Source organism: Brachypodium distachyon, chromosome 3 (assembly GCF_000005505.3).
Source record: "Brachypodium distachyon strain Bd21 chromosome 3, Brachypodium_distachyon_v3.0, whole genome shotgun sequence".
Lineage (NCBI taxonomy): Eukaryota > Viridiplantae > Streptophyta > Magnoliopsida > Poales > Poaceae > Brachypodium > Brachypodium distachyon.
In genome coordinates this window covers 59484415-59503952 of record NC_016133.3, presented here as the reverse complement: position 1 = coordinate 59503952, position 19538 = coordinate 59484415, and the positions used below count along the sequence as shown (strand labels likewise).

The 19538-nt window shown below is 44.6% G+C and overlaps 4 protein-coding genes and 1 pseudogene across 6 annotated transcripts; 2 read left to right on the top strand and 3 right to left on the bottom strand.

Annotated features, from left to right (window-relative positions):
* Positions 1-4225: 4225 nt before the first annotated feature.
* Positions 4226-4914, bottom strand: LOC104584333. Its single transcript, XM_024461046.1, has 2 exons — positions 4452-4914; positions 4226-4354 (listed from the first exon to the last, which is right to left on the bottom strand). Exons 1-2 carry the CDS (start codon positions 4827-4829, stop codon positions 4277-4279), a joined length of 456 nt encoding a protein of 151 aa, XP_024316814.1. The 5' UTR covers positions 4830-4914; the 3' UTR covers positions 4226-4276.
* A 378-nt stretch (positions 4915-5292) lies between these two features.
* Positions 5293-7467, top strand: LOC100826880 (L10-interacting MYB domain-containing protein-like). Its single transcript, XM_014900052.2, has 4 exons — positions 5293-5676; positions 6017-6347; positions 6429-6579; positions 6900-7467. Exons 2-4 carry the CDS (start codon positions 6024-6026, stop codon positions 7349-7351), a joined length of 927 nt encoding a protein of 308 aa, XP_014755538.1. The 5' UTR covers positions 5293-5676; positions 6017-6023; the 3' UTR covers positions 7352-7467.
* A 30-nt stretch (positions 7468-7497) lies between these two features.
* LOC106866299 lies at positions 7498-8993 on the bottom strand. Of its 3 annotated transcripts, none has more exons than XM_014900054.2 (4): positions 8479-8977; positions 8264-8358; positions 8115-8163; positions 7498-7728 (listed from the first exon to the last, which is right to left on the bottom strand). In XM_014900054.2, exons 1-4 carry the CDS (start codon positions 8752-8754, stop codon positions 7690-7692), a joined length of 459 nt encoding a protein of 152 aa, XP_014755540.1. In that variant the 5' UTR covers positions 8755-8977; the 3' UTR covers positions 7498-7689. The 3 variants fall into 3 exon arrangements, with proteins under 3 accessions (XP_014755540.1, XP_014755539.1, XP_014755541.1); XM_014900053.2 differs by lacking the exon at positions 7498-7728 and adding an exon at positions 7736-8016 and having other exon boundaries at positions 8479-8993; XM_014900055.2 differs by lacking the exon at positions 7498-7728 and adding an exon at positions 7736-8016 and having other exon boundaries at positions 8584-8990.
* Positions 8994-14857: 5864 nt separating this feature from the next.
* On the bottom strand, positions 14858-16111 carry LOC112271716. The gene has a single exon (XM_024461488.1). It carries the CDS (start codon positions 16109-16111, stop codon positions 14858-14860), a length of 1254 nt encoding a protein of 417 aa, XP_024317256.1.
* A 1635-nt stretch (positions 16112-17746) lies between these two features.
* On the top strand, positions 17747-18596 carry LOC100825941 (annotated as a pseudogene).
* Positions 18597-19538: the final 942 nt, after the last annotated feature.

Here is a 19538-nt window from a genome sequence, read left to right as displayed (position 1 = left end):
TAACAACATATAAAACCATCGAACCTGCTGAGAATAACACAAGTAATTATCGAATAAATATTAGTATTACATCATGGGCCTACAACATGTTCATGTCAAATAGATAATTAAATTAGTGGTCGTACCATCAAAGAAAAAAAAATGATTGCTCCTCCCTCAGATGGCTTGCCATCCAAAGCAAGAATCAATTGTTTACTAGTAGTAATAAACTGGCTGTCTCATACTAAATGTTGTAGCCAAATTAAGAAAAAAAACATTTAACCTTCTAAGCAAAGCAAAGCAAAGACAGCCAAATGCGGAGAAAACGTTAATGGATTAATCAGCCTTCCTTGTATATCGATTCTGTTATTCGTTAAAATTGTTTGCATAGTGCTACAATGGCTGGATGAATGCAGTGTATTAGGTGTTGTCACATGTTAATTTTCCATGATTAGTCCCTCACAGGAATCCCATGGGTACAAGGACAGCAGAAAGCAACATCATGCTCAATTCCCAGAGTGCTAAATGTGTGAATACGAACGACACTTCTCTATGTGTAAAGAGATGAACTAAGCATAAACCTACGGGGGTACGCACCTGGGGTTGGGGTCGATGGAGACGGGGCCGACAGCGGGCGAAGACGGGGCCGGGGTCGACGGAGGCGACGGTGGGTGGCGGAGACGGAGCCGGGGTCGACGAAGGCGACGGCGCGACGGCAGGTGGCGGAGGGCGGAGTCGGGGCCGACGAAGTCGCGGGGCCGGGTACGTCGACGGTGGCGGCGACGGAGCAGGGCGACGTGACGGAGGCGACGGAGAGGGCGGCGAGGCAGCGCTTCGCCATCGGGTGCGGAAATCCCAACTGCGAGTCTATAATCAGACGCGTGGGTGTGGAAGAAGCGGCGGCGCTTCGGCCTTATATAGTGGAAGACATCAGTGTCGGTCGACGGTTCCGCGCCCGACACTGATGTGCTTCTAGGCTTACCCTAGGAAGGACATCAGTGTCGGTCGGGGGTTAGAGCCCGTTACTGATGTTCCCACATCAGTGTTGGTCAGGTGTCAGCACCCGTTACTGATGTGCTCACATCAGTAACGGGTGTGTCCGTGGCGACCGACACTGATGACCATCTAAAAATCTTAAACATTATAAAAATATTGTAGGACCATCTAAAAACATAAAACAATACAATTATAGAAATATTCTCAACAGAAAAACATCACATATTAATTTCAGTTAATTAGTACGAGTACAAATACAATGTCACTACACTCGTTAGCTAGGCATTTTTCTTGGCCTTGTCCTTCCTTCGAAAAGTCAGAACTTCCTTCGCAGTGCTTCTGAGATAGGCTTTCTTTGGTAATTCCTTCTCGCTCCCATCAATGTTTCTTTTCCCTCTCCTTTTCCTTCTGTCAATCATGCGTTCTGCTTCTTTGTCATCTGCAGCAGTCGTCGGATCATGAAAACCTTCGTAGTCTTCTTGTGAACTAACTCCGTCTACTCCAACAATGCTTCTTTTCCCTCTTCTTACGACGACGCGACCTTTATCGCTGAGTCGTCTATGTAGAATAGTTGCTTGCATAGCTTAGCAAAGACCCATGGTTCCTCTCTTGCCGGGTTTTCTCACGTCAACTTCTTCACGCGGAATCTCGGGAGGTAGCACGATAGTCGTGAACCTGTGACTCTCTTCTCTGTCCCCTTGGGTATATCTAACACGGAACATTGGGATCTTTGTGATCGAGTAGTCCAATTCCCAGATCTCCTCGATAACGCCAAAGTACGCTTTGGTTTTGCTATTGCTGCCAGTCCTAGTTTGAGCAGTCATGACTATACCACTATTTTGATATGTGCTTTTACTGTCCTGAGACTTGGTGTAGAAGGTATAGCCATTGATAGCGTATGATTGCCAAGTAGAGACGTGGTAAGCAGGTTTCCGTGACAAATATGCAGCCGTCTCTTCAGATACATTGCTTGTCTGCCTGCCATACTAGTAATTTTTGAACCACGCGGTGAAACTTTTATTGTGCTCCTTGTGGATCCAGACTTCCCCTCTTTTAGGGTTTTCATCTCGAAGCTGTTGCATGTGCATTTCCTGATATGGGCGACAGCAATCGACATGTTGCAACACCACCAGATGTGCTCTTTCAAAGTCGGCTTGCCTGCCTCTTCCATACACATTAAGTTGCTTATGTCCAAGACGACCTTGGTCATCAAGCTTTCCCTTGTGCCGCGATTCTGGAATGCCTATTGATTTCTGATCGGCCAACCAATCAGTGCAGAACTCGACGCACTCTTCTGCCCTAAAGCCTTCAATGATGCTACCTTCTGGCTTTGATATGTTACGAACGTAGCGCTTCAGAACCCCGTTGTATCGTTCAGGCCCACACATGTTGTGCAGAAACTAGGGCCCTAGGCACAATATCTCATCGACTATGTGGATCATTAGATGGACCATGATATCGAAAAACGTCGGAGGGAAGAACACCTCAAGCTCACAAAGAATCTTTATGATACTCTGTTGCAATAGCAGGCACCGTTTAACGGTTATTGAATTCTGGGAGATGCTATGGAAATCATGCAATGGGAATGTGGCGCACCAGAGAACTTATCGTCTGGCTTAGGGGTGGACTCAAAAATTGGCGAAGGCAAATAGGAGCAGGTGAGCCAGGGCAGCAACTACCCTTTCGCTTTGAGATGATAGTGAAAAAAAGGGTCCTGCAATTTGCACAAACTATGTAGTAGAATAAATAAAGATGTGTGTAATTAATTCTTTAACCAAAAGATGAGCTTGCTGCATAAAGGATAGATGTGCAAAAACGTAATAATCATGCATAGACTATACGACTTTTTTCCCAAAAACAATCCAAAAATAAAAGGCATAAAAGTACAAAAAAAATAGGAATTTGATAGAAGGGGTCAAATTCCTGGAATATTATGTAGGAAAAATGTGGTTGATGGGTTGTTTTAGAGTTCAGACATGAAAGTTTTAGCAGGGCATATTTTGAGTGGGCTGCAGCTAACTGGCTGGGAAACAATTCAAAATAAGTTTTAGCAGGGCTTATTTTGGCTTATGATTTTTTTTATAATCCTGATTGTGTATCTAATATCCTACTAGTATCTCCCAGCTAATATAATAAATATACAAATAAATGTAACAATACAGAATCTAGCCATGCGTGGATCACCGTGCTAGTTATGCATTTAAAAGTTCAACATGATTTGGATCCTTAAAGAAGTATTTGTACAGAATAATACAAGAAATTAACAGGAATTCTTTTCTTTTTGATCCAAAAGGAGGTTTTCTAAAAGCAAGCATTCATCATATGTACCTTGTATATATCAGCACATCTGCAACTTTTAATTTTGCATTCAAATGCAAAACTATTTGTAGCAGCCGACAACTCAGAGAAGATGAAAGTGGAAACTCCTGCAGGCAATGCACCGTGAGCTGATTGCTTGTTAGTACTGAAGACTGGAGTTTCCTTTCATAGAAGATTCTTATGGGTAGGGTTCTTTCATGCTGTAACTATTACATCTTTTTCTAGACTAAATCATCCATTTACCTTAGTTTTAGCATTCATTGATGTTGTGTTAGTACTTGCAGATAGTACCTGGCCCAGTGAGTTCCCGAAAGCAAGGAGCAGTTTCTAGCTTCTTTCGGGGCAACGAGTGACCCCACTTGAACCTCAACTTCCTAGCCGACGATGTTTCACCAATTTCACGCTCACCTGAATAAAAAAATCAATTAAATGCTGTTGTACTCGTGAGAAATATATGGAAAATAAATTGGAATATAGTTTGAATAAACCATGTTCAACCAAGTGTATCATTTGCACATGTGCCTAACACCAGGTATAACGTCAGCAAGGCCATCCAGATGGCAGTAGCAGTTATTTAGGAGTTAACATGGCTTTTTGTAGGAGTATTAGGCACTAGCACCTGTATATAAGAACTGAGGAGGTCACCCTTATTATCAAGCAAGCAAGTAAAAAATATTAAAGAAGCTCCCCCTGTTCTAGCTTGGAATCATACGAGAGACTAGGATGCAATTTGGAGTCTGAAATAAATATTCCAAGTCAGTGGCCCCAATTCTATAAATAGTTATTGCCAATTTAGCTGAATGAATTACCTGCTTGCTGGTATTCTTCAACCGAAATGGACTCTGTTCCTGCTTGGCATCTTTTTAATTCAACAGGCTGTAAGCTACCTTCAGCCCTCAAATAGTCATTGTTGAAAGATAAATTCAGTTGTTGTTTTTTGTACGTGGACAGATGTTTTTGAAATCATGTGGCGGCCAGTTGACTATGTGACCAAATTGCTTAGTTCTAACCAAGCTTCAGAGTTTGAGTGGCTAGTAGACGATGTCAGCACTCCTGCACCCTGAAACAACAAAGTAAAATTTCAGACATATTAGACTCTAATACTAGACTACTAGCACAAAGACCTTTAGCTACAGTGGAATATAATCTGAACATACCTGGGATGAGCATGTCGACGATAGAGCACCATTGCTAAGTCTTTCCAGGCGACGGGTTATGTCGGCATGGCTGATCACAGGGTAGAACCGGAGGTGCTTTGCAATCTTCTTCTTCACGCGTCGGAACTGGTCGGTCTGCTTCCATCCCATGAAAATGCGGTATGCTGCGCTGCAATCCCGGCAGGAGCTGATGAGGTTGTACGCCTCCTGGAGCGTCCCCTCCAGGCCATTCAGCGCGTTCACAATCTCGGCTCGCTGCATCATCTCTGGGTCTTGCAGCATCCGCAGAAGGTCATTATTTATCAGCTGCACGTCCTGCACGAGCTCCTGGCAGGTCTCCTTGTTACGGCGAACCGTCTGTGCTGCCTGTACGATCATCGAGATGAGCCCCAGCGTGTCCACTCCCACCAGCTGTGCAATAGTGGCTGCCCGCTCTAAGTTGTCCCACTGTGCCGTAACCGTAACACCTGTCACATTTTTTTAATAGCATTACGTTCTACTGTGTACTAAGTATATATAAAGTACTCCCTCCGATCCATAATAAGTGTCTTGAACTTAGTGCAAAGTTGTACTAACTTAGTACAAAATCCAAAACACTTAGGGTCCCTTCGTTTAGACTGAGCCTTGTGCTTATTTGGCTTCTAGAGCCAACAAGTCAACAAGCCAAAACAAATATAAAAAATTCAGCCAGCTGCCAACAACAAGGTCCAGCCCAATTTGTATTACCGAGCAGAAGCACCTCAAAACGCGCTTCTCGTTTTGGCGGGAGCTGGAAGAAAAATCCCACGCCCTGCCACTTAATCCGTATTTACGGCAAAACTGCCACTTGGTGGAAATATCTGCGAAACGTTTTCTTTTCTTTCTCCTCCTCTATTCCCCTTCCCTATCCTCAGCTCAATCCCGAGCAGAGCACAACGAGGCGACCGGGGCGCCCGATCCAGATCCACCGCCGCCGGGCGCGCTGCCGGCTCGCCCTCGCCGGATCAGCGCCGAAGGCCGCCTCCTTCCCTCGTTCCCCTGCTTCTCCTCCCACCGGGCTGCCCCTAGAGCTACCAACCGAGCCTCCTCCGCCGGTGCCGAACCGCTGCCTGACCGCCGGCCGCCCACGCCAGATTCGTCGGGATCCGCCTCCTCCGCCGACGCCCGACCACCTGCCCGGACGCAGCCTCTCTTTCTCCTCCGCCCGACGGTGCTTCATCCCATCTCGAAGTGATTCAGCAGCAAGGTGAGCATCTCCACTACGATGTGTCCCAATATTTTCATGCTAATAACGGTTCTTCAATCCGCGAATCTTTTGCTGTTAAAAGACGAGTACTGTACTTTGTGCTTGTGCTGACGAGTTCTTCAGTCTGCGAATCTAGTAGCTATGAACTGGTATTGGAATTGTTGCTTGTGCTGATGATTCTGTCCATGGGTGTATCCATGTTTGTAGTTTTTTGATTCTATCATATGATCTGAATTTGTCCAGTACACTTCATTAGATGATTGTAGGTTGTATCCATGTCCAGTACACTTGTTTAGATGATTGTAGGTTTGTGACTTATTTTTTATGTTTCTTTCGTAAGTGAAACAATGGATGGTGATAAAACAAGTCAAAAGGCAGTGTGGGATACCGATGCGGCCAGGATTTTTTGTGAGATTGCTTGCAAAGAGGCCAACGAGGGCAATAGGCCTACCAAGACTTTGAGCGTTACCGGTTATAACAATTTAGGTGAAGAGTTCCATAGACAAACTGGTAGGCTGTATACTCGTAAGCAATTCAAAAACTGTTGGGATGAATTGAAAAGCATTTGGACAGCATGGGTGTATTACATGCAAAAGGCTAGTGGATTTGGATGGGATCCTGTAAAAAGAACTATAACAGCAAGTGAAGAGCAGTGGGCATACCTGATCAAGGTATTTGTGTTTAAATTAGTTCTCCATTTTATTCATATGCTATTTTGTAATGTACTAACAAAACTGATGAATTATGTGCAGGTCCATAAGGATATTAAACGCTTTCGAAAAGGCCCCCCGGACAACTTGGAATGGCCAGAGAAAATGTTTCAAAGAGCAAGTGTGACCGGCAATTCTTCGGTGATGCCCGGTGCTGAAGAAGATGACACCGGTGAGCGCCAAGACGTGGATGGTATTGTAGACTTGGAGGCTGGTGATGAAGGAACACCTCACCCTAGTCCTTTGCCTATGCCAAAAATGAAGCGCGTGCGTGTGTGTGTGTGTGTGGGGGGGGGGGGGGGGGGGGCAAGTGCCATTCCTTGCAGTCCGAAGAGGCCCAAGAAAGATCCTTATGGAAAGGATTTCAAAAGATTTGTTGATCATGTCATTAGTGAAGAGAAATCAGAGGCATCTAGCAATGTGTCCGTTGCTAACAATTATTTTGTTGCATCACACGTATACCATTCTTGTATGTATGCATTCTTTCGTACTAACACATACATCATTGTGCAGGAAAATATTACCTTGTCGATTCTGGCTATCCCAATGATACCGGTTATCTTGCACCATACAGAGGACAGAAATATCATCTACCTGAGTTCCGCATAGGCCGAGCACCAAGTGGTAAACAAGAGTTGTTCAACTTTGCTCATTCCTCACTCCGTAATGTAATTGAGCGTTCATTTGGTGTGTTGAAGCAAAAGTGGCGCATCTTAGGCGATGTCCCGAGTTACCCGGTAAAGAAGCAAACCAAGATTATCATCGCTTGCATGGCACTTCATAACTTCATTAGAGAGAGCCATTTGTTCGACGAGGATTTTGATAAGTGTGATCGTGATGAGGACTACATGCCACCAGGGCATGTGGTTGTCACAAATGGGTGGAACCATGAGGGACAAGGCAATGTGAACATGAATGCCACTCGTGAAACTATTGCCAATGGACTGATGGCCGATAAGGAATAATTAGACTATGAAAAAATGTACTTAATATTACTTTTGGGCTATGATTATCCGTTATGACATTGTATGGTTAACTTTTTGGACAACGATTAATTATGACAATGGCTATATTAGTTGTACTTTTCTTATATCAAAGTTAAATAATAGTATTTTACGTCGAAAACAACTCTTAAACTCGTCAGTTGTGCTTACATCAGAAAACACAACACTTAATCAAAGTTTGCAATAGACAGGGGCATTACAGACATTCCACTTCCATCCAGCTGCAGCCATAGTTTCACTGCCACCCTAAATGAATAGCAAATCAGTTTCAGCTCCAGCCTTCCAGCTCCAGCAGAAAATCAGCTTCTTCCAGCTCCTAGCTTGGGTTCAGCTCCAGCCTAAACAAAGGCAGCTTTATTATGAATCGGAGGGAGTACATTTGCAAAAGAGTTTTTTACAAGAAAAGGACTTTTAATCAAAGCTATGGAACACTCCTAAATAGAAGGGGAGTATAGTTTGTTCTGTTTGTTCACTGATAACCAACACAAACACCATTTCGAGACAATGTTCTCAAATATCAGTTGTCAGCAAAATTCCTTGGTTTGACCAGGATTAACATGACTACAATATGAAGCAACATCCAGGGAAAAATGAAGACTTTTTTCCGGCCGACGGAACACTTGGATCTACAGGTGACACACCACATAGTTAAAAACAAAGAAGGGGGAGGGGGAAGAAGAGACTAGTGATCAGAGGAAGGAAGGAGATGGAGGCAACAGCGTACCTTAACAATTAATTGAAGTTCGGTAGATCCTCCGGTGGTATCCAGCGAACTGATTACAGCCAGCAATGAGCACAAGCAGGCTGCGTTTGATCTTATTCGAGAAAAAAGAGAGAGTACTGCAGTGGAGACATAAGCGGCAGCCAGCGTACCTGAAACCAGAGAGAGCACACGCCCCCCAAAACCGGCTCTGTGGTGTGTGGACTGTGGAGCAGAGCAGGTAGGTGGAGGGAAGTTGGGAGGTCATCTGCACAGAATGCGCAGTGAGGATGGGACATCCGGACATGGGTGTTCCTGAGTTCTCTTGACTTCATTGACCCAGCTTGAATGATGGTGACGACTGCCAGTGTACGTCAAGTAAACTTACCGTAAGACCGCGAGGTCGTGGCGACGCGGAGTCGGCGGATTGAGAAAAGAGGACAGGTGCGACGGGAGATTGAAACTTCCTGGAAAGCGAGGAGGGCGGCCGTACCTTTGCCCAGCTGATGCGCGCTTGCTTGACCTTGGCGTTGACGGCTGCTCCGCGTCCGTGCCCTTCTAGTGCCAGGTGAGGACATCGCTCTGCTTCGCCACGGCGGCAGCGCGGGCACAGTGTCAGCTGCGGCGGGGCATTAACACCTCGGCCGCGGCTGCCGCGGCGCATGCGCCGCCACCGTTCGGAGAACCAGGACGACGAACACCCCGACCGGCGGGCGGCTGGCAAGGGGGTGCAGGGGCCACCAGGTGGTCTCGAGCTCTCGGCGCCTCCACGGACCAAGGTTGTCAGAGTAGACAGCTCCGACGAGTTCTTCCGGCCGCGTCTCGGCCCCGCAAAAAAGAAGAAGAGAAGAATAGATTCACCTATGCTTCAGCTTTGGCATCATGGTCCTCAAGAAGTCAAGAATATTACTACTACCAAACTTTGTGTTAAAAAAACTTAACAATGTGATAAAAAAACTTAGTGTTCTCAACACCAAACTTTGCCCACCGAATTGCACACCTTTTTTTTCAATATTGTTGTTAATAATTTTTGCAAGCAACATATATTCTTTTGAAGAAAGGGTCGAAAAAATTTCTCGCAAGAACTGAAAGATGGTAATTCCTCTAAAGCATCCAGTTCAGACAAAACCATTGCACTATTTTGAATCAGCAAAGCAAGGCGGGAAAGATGTTCACTCCAATTTCTAAGAGCCCTTCTTACGTTCTTGAGTTTATTATTCAAAATCATAGCAGAATTATGCCCTCTAACCGAAGTCTGCCATGCCAAAGCCACAGTGTACGTCTTTAAACCGCCGACGCTGAACCCAAAAAAATTCAAACCTTTTTTTCAAAAAAAAAAATCAAACCTAAAAACTTGAAGTCCAGTTCAGAGACGCAAAAAACCCTATCAAGCTGCTCTAGTACAGAGTAGTCTGCATATTACTCCAGACGTAAACTAAACTTTGCGCTCTGGTAAATGTCATTGAAGCAGAGAATATCATCCACATTGCCCCCAGGCCTGTTACAATTGTTATCCATAGAACGGATGAAATTAAAATCTCCCATTAGAATCCAATTATTATCTGATCGAAATTATCTAATCCATAAAGCCGATCCACAAAAAAACTGTCTTCTTTCACCATCACAAGGGCCAACTGTCATTCGATTGTGTGCTCTCAAAACGAATAACCAATGGCCAATGCCCAACTATCAGTATAAAGAACCTGACCAGTGAAAACTGAACTGTTCCACACTGTCGAGAGTCCCCTAGAGTTTCCCTCCGCAGGAAAAAAAACATAAATTTATTCAAACGTTTCGGGCGGAATTTGCGAATATAAGAGTGATCAAAAGTCTCACGCTTGGTTTCTTGTAAACGGAGGATACAACAACAACAAGCATCAATGTGAGACCTAATAGCAGTGTGCTTATGATCAGCATTTAGACCCTAGTGTTCCAACACAAAATATTCCAAGACCGGACTTGAGTAGACGTAATACTGCAGCGGAAATAAAAGTGTTCAACTCTGAAGGAAACTTATTATTAAAGCACACACTGAAATGAAACACAGCTAAGCAGCTGCAGTTGACGAAGTCCCCTGAACATCAGAGCCCTCCTCCTGCAGGATCGACGTCGACACCTCTTCAGGAGGAATACCACAAATATCAGTAGACACTTTCTGGAGCACTGCCGCAGGCGTAGATAGAGGAATTTCAGAAGCAACAAACGCCTCTCCAGAACCCAAAAAGCTGAGTCACCCTTGGCTTGACCTTTGACGCTTTTTGTGAGCATCAGAAATCTGGTGTGACTTAAAACCACGGTACATGTTCAGACGAGGACTGCGTCGAAGTTCCGTTGTGACTTCGGGAGTGGCAACCTTAGATTTGCGTCCCCTTTTACGCGTGTATCCAGGCTCAGTAGGATCAATCGCCATCGGAGTCACCGGACCATCCCCTGTAATTTCCGAGATGACAACAGAGGAACGAGGCTGGACCCTAAGAGGGAACACTGAAGGAGCATCTGAAAAAACACGCTTACGGGCAACCCTTCGATGAGGAACAATAGCAGTACTGTCATTGGCTTCATTCTCCACTCCAAATATTAAAGGCTGGGGAATTGCACGTGACAAAAAATCTCTTGATGAGGCTCATAGGTGGAACCGAAGGTAGCAGTAGCTGACGAGCTCCGCAAAAGAGATTTGGTGCCCCAAATGAAGACAAAATAGACCGAGCAATACGAAACTTCAGAGGCACCTCAACACTGACAACCATAGCAGATTCAGCACTTGAAATCACCATGTCCATACTAGGACCCTGAGGAGACTGAAAATTCCGAACCAAAGAATCATCCGAGAGGTGCTGCTGGTTTGCGCGAGTGGCCACATATGGTGGTCGCGTACTGAGCTGCTTGAGATGAGGTGCGGGAGCACGTAGTTGTGGTCCTGTGGATCTGTAGCTCATCATCATAGAAGGTGGTGACATTGTTCTACAGAGATTGACGGGTAAGATTGGTTCTGGTTGGACAGCACGTGGTTGTGCTCCAAAGCTGCCATGCGGCACAGATGCTGGAATAAAAGGTGATGACGTGCTGGCCACATATGGTGGTCGCATACTGAGCTGCTGGAGCTGAGGTGTAGGAGCACGTAGTTCTCCTCTGGATCTGTAGCTCGTCATCACAGAAAGTGGTGACATTGTTCTATAGAGATTGCCGGGTAAGATTGGTTGTGGTTGGACAACATGTGGTTGTGCCCCAAAGCTGCCATGCGGCACAGGTTGGCCCCTATAGCATTAGCCTCTGCAACTCTACTTTCTTTGGCTATCTTGACTTCGAAGTATTCGTTTGGATTCCCTGTTCTCGCATTTGCTGCTTATGGCAATCAACTTCGTAGTAGATATTCTGGCCTCGAAGCACTCTTTGTCCTCTCAGATGAAGCATTTGTGCACTTGAGTTCCAGATTAATTCTAACTAAAATAGGAGCAGTACTCCTGGCCCCGAAGCATTCTTTGTCCTCTCGAAGCATTTGTGCAACTGGATTCCAGATTCTAACCAAAATATTGTTATTCTGGCCCCGAAGCACTTTTTGTTCTCTCAGAGGCAGTGTGCACTTGGGGTTTCAGATTCTAACAAAAAAAAATTAACGTCTTTGAATGCACTTTCATTGCGACTAAATTAATCAGAAGCTCTTTACCCTTGTAAAGAAAAACAAGAAGCTTAATTCATCTCAAGAATTAAAAAACCCACTTAGTCATCTAAATATTCAAATCGCCCGGAGTTAACTCCAACACGCCAGGCTTTGACTGTAGTATTTTGGGCCACCCGGTGCATTTTATTTACTAGTTTGTGCAACTCACATATTGACTTGTATATTTTCATCATTTTTAAACTTATGTGTCACCTCGCAACTATTATCAAGGCTCACTATAATCATCATTGTTGATCTTATTCTTGGCCAAGTATACCAAAGTGGGATTTTGTTGACACTAGGACCGGTACTACCTCTAGTAGATCACGGCAAAGCCAGATTGCAACAAAAAGGGATCTTCTTATTACTTCCTCAAAACAACTTGCAACCTAAATTCTCACTAAATAAACTTAAGTTTCAATATCTACTTAATAACCCAAAACTACACAGATGTGCCATTTTCCTTGGAGATAATTCCATATTTGCCACTCAAATTTTGTTCATATGCCCAAATGCCACTGAGATTTTCGTTGTTTCAAATTTGCCACTCAAATTTTGTATGTGGTACAAATATGCCACTGCGGTTAGTTGACCGTTAAGTAAGAGATAAAAAGACAATTTTGCCCCTACATAGTATGTTGATTTCTTTTACAACAAAGTACTTATTTCAGAGAACTTATAATTCCAGATTTTTAAGATGTTAATAACACGCTGTTTCGGAGTAAATTTCAGCAAAAAATTGAAATGAATAATAATGACTGCCTAATATCAGAGAACTTCACGATTGGCACATGATTGCCCTGAGATTTACTAGACCATGGATGTCTCCCTAATTATTGCATATTGGTTTCTCCGGTGATTCATCAATCATGATCCTGCTGCAAATGTGGACCCAAGGGTATATTTTGGTCAATATGAATTTTTTTGACAATTGTTCATCTCTTACTAGCGGTCAACTAACGGTTAACTAACGGTAGTGGCATATTTGTACTCTATGCAAATTTTGAGTGGCAAATATGGAATTCTCTCTTTTCCTTGTATGGCGATCGGCCAGAGTTAAAAACAGAAGTCATATAAATTGTCAGTATAATTTTCTACCAAGTTGACCAATATAGAAAAGAGCGTACGCGCCGAATGAAGCTCCATAAATAAAGAGGCAACAACATAACACCTTCTGGCACCGCCATCGGCTGCCTGTGACAACCTCTCATACCCACTTGTTACTTACGGAAGAAATGTGGATACATCAGCTAATCTAAGAGATGGATTTTCCGATTCAGGTAGCTGCCAGAGCAAATGTATATATAAAGAAGGAGATGTGTGATAAGGAGGTTTCTGATTCACATGCTCATCAAGATCCCTTTCATTTCAAGTTGGTCAATTTCGTCCTAGAATATCAGATGGCAGGAACAACAAAGATTTGGAAAAAACACGGTTTAATGAGTTATCAGTCAAAAGGTGTTCTGACTTCAGAGAGAGCTTGATGTCAGTTTTAGCGGAAGAAGCAGCAGCAAACAACTCTGATACAAAGAGTCGGACAACATGGAAGGAAGATCTCGACCAGAACATAAGATATCTTGATCCAGTACAAACAGCAAGGTTGGCCTCGTCCTAATCATCTGCTCCAGTTTACATAACATAGTCTCCCCTTCCGGCTAACAAACTATTAGTTTAGACAGCCAATATAAGAGGTTTTGGCTATCAGAAAGGAAGATAAATGTAGCCCACGGATCTTCCTTGTTGGTGTTCTTGTCACTGGCGTAGACAACATCCAACATCCTCCTGCAACCCTTGTTCTTCAAGCGGCACTTCTGTTTCAAGCAAAGCACGGCAGGGATTAGGATGAAAATAACTAAGAACAGGATATCAAATGAACTAACAAGACAAGTGGCTACTACAATGGCTATCAACTACTCCCTCCGATCCTAAATTATTGTCTCAAATTTGCCCAAATATGAATGTATCTATTCTTAAAAAGCGTCTGCATACATGTAATATTTCGACAACAATTTAGGATCGGAGGGAGTATTATGTGGCACTCAAAGGCCAAAAAGCAATGTATTTGTTTCAGCAAAACGGATAAAACGGCTAAGGTATCCTAAACCACTAGTCAAATAGAACAAACAACTGCTCGCATAAGGTTAAAACGTCACCCAGGAAACATATTGTTAGATCAGATTATACATTTGTCATATATATAGGAGGAAAATCACAATCAAAATATATCCAAATCGGAGAAGTTGCATAAAGCCAAGTGTGGCATGTGAAATATAAGGATCTACGATTGAAATCTGTGTGCAAAATGGCATGCTTCAGCATTCGGAACCATAAAAGTTGGTTCCATTATACAAGAACATTCTGAGAATAACAAGTATGAACGATCTGAGACATGATAGTTTGAGGTAAAGAGTTCAAAGGCAGTCCGAGTTTATATAATGCAACATATATGACCATAGGAGAAACAAAGATGAAAGAGATAAACTCTAACACTTTCAATTGCTGAACCCTATGTGTGTAATTTTTCATATGCATATCTCCATTTTCCTTCTCCACTCACAAACCAATGACCACACACCATGCGCAGGGGACACCCTTATCATACAGTAGTCCCATGCTAGACCCATATCTTGCAAGTTTCTCCTTGATAATAACTCAAACAAACAACTTCTATTATGACGAAACACAAATAAACTGTACTCCCTCCGATCCATAATAAGTGTCGCTCATCTAGTACAAAGTTTGTACTAAGTTAATACAAAATGAGCGACACTTATTATGGATCGGAGGGAGTAGTGTTTATAAATTATCACTCGACATGCGGCAGAAATATTGTTGCTGAAGTGGTAGTCTTAAAGTGTCCTAAGGAATCAATCATATACCTACACCATTACAGTTATACCGAACAATGTATCATTACGCACCACTGGGAAAAGTCATGAAGCATTGTCAGTACAGAAATGCAGATACTTTTCACAACTAATTGATCACAATGGTGTATTGATCAAAACAGAAAAGTCAACCGCTGCTAAGCATAAAGCACATTCCAAAACAAAGCAACAGACCAAAGGAAATTTAAACAGTTCACATTTCATTTGGAGGACATGATAGTCTAAACAAGAGCATTGATAACCCAAAGACCAAATACAAACCTTGTAGAATCATCCTTGAGCGCTGGGAATGTGGGAGGCCAAATCATCATGCAAGGATGGATGTGACAAACGTATCGATCCTTCTCTGTCTTCTCATACACTTTACGCAGAACCCTGCGCTTGATATCCAAGTAGAGAGTGTATGAACCCATCTGCAAGAACACAAACTCAGCATTGTCTCCCACCTGGGTTATACTCACAGCAGTAGTATGCTCATCCTCAACCATGACATCAGACATCTCAAAAGCAGCACACATCTCACGCAAACATATGGTATCCACCAGCAACCAGTTATCATCCTTGTGGAGCCAGATGCGAAACGGAAGTTCCTTCAAATCGATGAGGTAAACTCCGGAATCATCTGCCCGTGAGAATACAGTCCCATATTTATATCCAGAAGACCACTCTACCCCTTCTGGAAGCTGAATAGTGAAGAAACTAGAGCTCGCCAAATCCAACACAAGAATGTTGTTAGAGGTTCCCCCAACCATGTAGATCCTATCGTGGATGAGTACAGGTTTTGGCCACCATAGCGGATGGGGGAGTTGTGTCGTGGCTTTGGTAAGCAAGACCCGGACACCATCTCCCAACATGTGTACCTTCCCGGTAGATCTTCCAACAATAACATTGATCTCCATTGCCAGCCACATGTACGATAAGCAGCCGGCGCCTCCTGTGGAAAGGAAGCGAGAGAAGGTAGGTTTATGGCCATCGTCTATCATGGCACATGTTGGTGCTGGGAGGATGACCACGCCTCTGTCAGGGAACAGCGGGTTGTGCACTTCATATGTGTATTTGTGGTTCCGGAATCTGGAGAAGAAGACACTGTCGTTCCAGCATTGCTCAATCATTATTGTCTCAATGGTGTCCAAGCTTAAGGTTGCCATGCGGCGGAGGACGGTGGCGAGCTCCGGCTCTTGGGTCTGGGTCAGCATCGGCACGAAGCGAGGAAGAACCTTGGCCGGTTCGGGTGTATCGGTAAAGAACATGCCATTGATGTACAAGCCGAGGAGGCGGGGCGGGTGGCGCTGGCGGAATTGGCGGAGGAAGGCCCGGTCGGCGGCCTTGTGGAACCAGCGCTTGCAAACGAGCGCGGCGCGGACAAGGGTAGTGGGGAGGCCGACCCGGAGGAGGATCTCGTGGAGGAGGTTGTCGTCATCGAGCACCTTCGACATGAGGGCCGCGGCTGCTGCCGGCGAGGGCAGGGAATCCATTGTCAGCCGATCTCTGGGGGGTGGGGGGTGGGGGGTTTAGTGAGGAACGATGTGCATACACAGATTTCTAGAATAAGAAAGAGAAATCAAAATCTTACACTTATGGTATCATTCCCCACCTCTGCTGCTTGGGAAAGGTAGGAATTTAAGAAACAAAATTGGGGCAAAAAAAGACTTACCTGGAATCGCGAGAGTGGAAAACGGCTTTGTGGGGAGTGCAGGCACCGACTGCCGTCGGGGGTTCAATTTGGACCGCCGGCGGAAGTCCTGTCCCAGGGTGGACGCCGGTCTGGCTCGGTCCAAGCTCGTCGCAAGCTGTGCGGCGGCTGCTGCCTAGGAGAGTCAGGGTTCGTAGGAACTGAGAGGCAGGTAATTTTGACCTAGGCAAATGCGACTGGACTGGGCTGGAGGCATCTATGAGCCGTGAAATCTGAGCGTGGGCCGCCAGTGGGCCAAAATGGCCAGCTCACTGAGCTGGACCGAGCTCAGCTGGGCTCGGCCTGAAGATGTGACGAGCCATTTTGGTGGGCTCAGCTTGGTCTAAAAAAATCAGGCTCGGGCCGAGCTGGCTTGGCTCGCCACGGGCTTGGGCCAGCTCGCCGAGCCCAGCTCGAACGTCCACCCTGAGTCCCGTCAATGCGGCGTTTCGTGGGGGTAATGAGCAGAGCAGGCAGCCCACCAGGACAGTGTGAGAAAAGGTAATCTCCCATGAAATTCATTCACATGACGCCTAGCCGCACTCCATTTCTATCTGCCTGTTTCCAAAACAAAATCACAGCGAACTTCAAAGATATTTTTCTGAGAAATAAAAAAAAATTCATGCGTACAGTTTGAGATCCCAAACTAGAATATTTTCCAGCATGCAAAGAATAACAGAATAGCAAGGAGGATGTCATTACATGCTTAATCAGGAAGCTTCTTATTTAACTGTAACCACTCTGAAAATACTTCTCTTGCCATCAGCACCTGCTCCTTTCTACAGTAATTAACAGGCTCAGTGATTGGCTTTACATTGATTAAAGCCACACAACGGGCAAGTCAAGATTACAAGATCCTTCCATTTGGTCCAAGTACACAGCCCCAGTCCCGACCGACAAGTCAACAACTGCTCTTCTTGACAGTAAGATGCTGAAAGGCATGGGACGAGCAATTTGTGATGACAATGACTTTGAACAGCCAATCAGTGACACTTTGGGACTGGTTTGGACAGTCCAGGAGCCTAAAGCTCATAAATCACGCGGAGAGACTCAAAGACGTAGACCAAGACTTTGAGAGTCTTTGGATCCAGGCAGCTTCCGCTGTTGCAAGGTCACCTTTCTGGCTATCACATGCATCCGCTCCGTATCTGCAGGTTTCCTTGATCCGCAAGCCCATTCCTGACTGCAACACCTATAGTCTTTTGCTACCTAGCTTACCGAATATTCCAAGAACTAAATCATCAAGTGATTCTTCTTGCAGCATTCTTTATTCGTGCAGGCTCCGCACCTTGGGTTCTGCCAATTTCTTCTTCATCGTGCTTGCAGCTGCAGCATCGTTAATGGCCGTGCAGGGATTCAACTATGGCGACTATCCCACTGTCAACCTCCCAACACTGTTGATCAATAAAAAGCCTCCCTCCCAAACGGCTTGAGCTACATGGATGGTACAACCGTCCGTGCTATCGTCCTCCGTTCACCAAGGGCACAGCCTTTTTCTTTTGATGGATGGTCCTTCGCTGAAGGGTTCTTCTGTGCCTCCCTCTGTGATGTCTTCCTCTTTTCTGTCTTCATTGTAAGCACTGACAGTGGCGGCTGGTTCTATGACATGTCAACTGGACAACAGGTTATCTGGTTGGCCAACCAGGCTAGCCCTGTCAGGGAGAACGCCACCCTTGAGCTTACTAGGAATGGCAACCTCATCCTCCGTGATGTCGTTGGGATCATGGGAGGATGGTTTGGTCTAGTGGTAAGACAAATCCATGACTAGCATGGAGATCACGAAGCTCGGCAACCTGGCAGTCATTTGATCATCCGACTGATTCATTGGTCCCCATGCAATCACTTCTGCAAGGTATGAGGCTCACAGCTATTACATCTTCAACAAATTCGACTCAGAATCAGTTGTACTATATACGGTACTCCCAGATGGTTTATATTGTTATGTTGAATCCACACCACCACAACTCTACTTTTCATATGCACCGGTGCAAAATTACAAGACACGAAATGATCCAACAAAGGTTACCTTCAGGAATGGCAGCCTGGGCATCATTATGCAGTCTAGTGAACATAGAGATATCTTGCTGCCACCGGCTCTGTCCAGCCAGTACATGAGATTAGAGTCTGATGGGCACCTAAGGCTGCATCAATGGTCTGGTAACATAAAACAATGGACTTTGTCTGATGCAATGCAGATCTCCCGTGATTGTGCTTGGTGCTTACCCAACGATGTGTGGGGACTATGGGATATGCACAAATGGGCAGTGCACATGTCTTTTTCAAAGTAATACCGATTCATACTACTTCAAGCCGGTAGACGAGCGGAAGGCAAATCTTTGTTGCATGCCACTGATTCCAATTTCTTGTCAGGACATGTAACACCATCATCTCTGTTGGAGAATACAATGCAAGCTTTTACAATGTTCTCAATATTATAAGAAAGAAGACATTACTATGGAATACTCTAGAATATAAAATAAATAAAAGAGAAAACCTTCTAGTGTTTAGATATGCATGAAGAATTATGTAGAAGCTTTGGAATACTCTAGAATAGGAGTCTAAAATAAATAAATAGGAAACCTTCTAGTGCCTAGATATTTATGTAGAAGTGTGTGGAAGGCTTTAGATATTTTGTATCAATGGCTAAGATTTTGACACATGTCAAAGATCCAATGGCCATGTAGTCCTATAAATAGAGGCCCTTACCTCACACCTTGTGTAGTAGAGAATAAGAAAGTGAAAAAGGTGGAGAACAAGGTGTGAGCAAGTGTAAGGTGTGTATGCTCTCTCTTGTACTAATATTCCTAAAACAATATAGTACTACTTTGTTCATATAAGTCTCCCGGTTAGGCCTTGTTATTTCTAAGTACTTAGTGCATATAAGTTGTGATTTAACGTGAGCGGATTCGCCCGGAATAACAACGGTCTTGTTTCAACGTGAGTGGCATAGCTGCCCGGATTCAAGACTTGCTTTAACGTGAGTGGCTCTGCCGCCCGGAAGCTTGCACTAAGTAAGTAGAAATAAAAAGGGACTAATCAACTACACCAAAGTAGTTGGTATAGGTGAATAGGCCCTCTCGTAGTGTGTTAGGTCCACCTCAAATTCTCTACAGTTGGTATCAGAGCAGGCGGTCTGGGATCGTCATTTGGAGGAAGAGTTGTAAGCACGGGGTGCTTGCTTTGTTCGGTGCAACAAGAAGGCGCTGAGGGGAGACTCTGCTGGTGCACAG

What these genes read in the sequence shown, in the direction of transcription:
- LOC104584333 (XM_024461046.1), bottom strand. Translation starts at nt 4,829, where the DNA reads ATGATCGTACAGGCAGCACAGACGGTTCGCCGTAACAAGGAGACCTGC. An exon ending in CGTCGACATGCTCATCCCAG is followed by an intron (nt 4,355 to 4,451) that starts GTATGTTCAGAT and finishes TTGTTGTTTCAG; the next exon opens with GGTGCAGGAGTGCTGACATC.
- LOC100826880 (XM_014900052.2), top strand. Translation starts at nt 6,024, where the DNA reads ATGGATGGTGATAAAACAAGTCAAAAGGCAGTGTGGGATACCGATGCG. An exon ending in AGTGGGCATACCTGATCAAG is followed by an intron (nt 6,348 to 6,428) that starts GTATTTGTGTTT and finishes AATTATGTGCAG; the next exon opens with GTCCATAAGGATATTAAACG. An exon ending in TGAGCGCCAAGACGTGGATG is followed by an intron (nt 6,580 to 6,899) that starts GTATTGTAGACT and finishes ATCATTGTGCAG; the next exon opens with GAAAATATTACCTTGTCGAT.
- LOC106866299 (XM_014900053.2), bottom strand. Translation starts at nt 8,754, where the DNA reads ATGCGCCGCGGCAGCCGCGGCCGAGGTGTTAATGCCCCGCCGCAGCTG. An exon ending in CACGACCTCGCGGTCTTACG is followed by an intron (nt 8,359 to 8,478) that starts GTAAGTTTACTT and finishes CATTCTGTGCAG; the next exon opens with ATGACCTCCCAACTTCCCTC. An exon ending in AACTTCAATTAATTGTTAAG is followed by an intron (nt 8,017 to 8,114) that starts GTACGCTGTTGC and finishes TGTCACCTGTAG; the next exon opens with ATCCAAGTGTTCCGTCGGCC.
- LOC112271716 (XM_024461488.1), bottom strand. Translation starts at nt 16,111, where the DNA reads ATGGATTCCCTGCCCTCGCCGGCAGCAGCCGCGGCCCTCATGTCGAAG.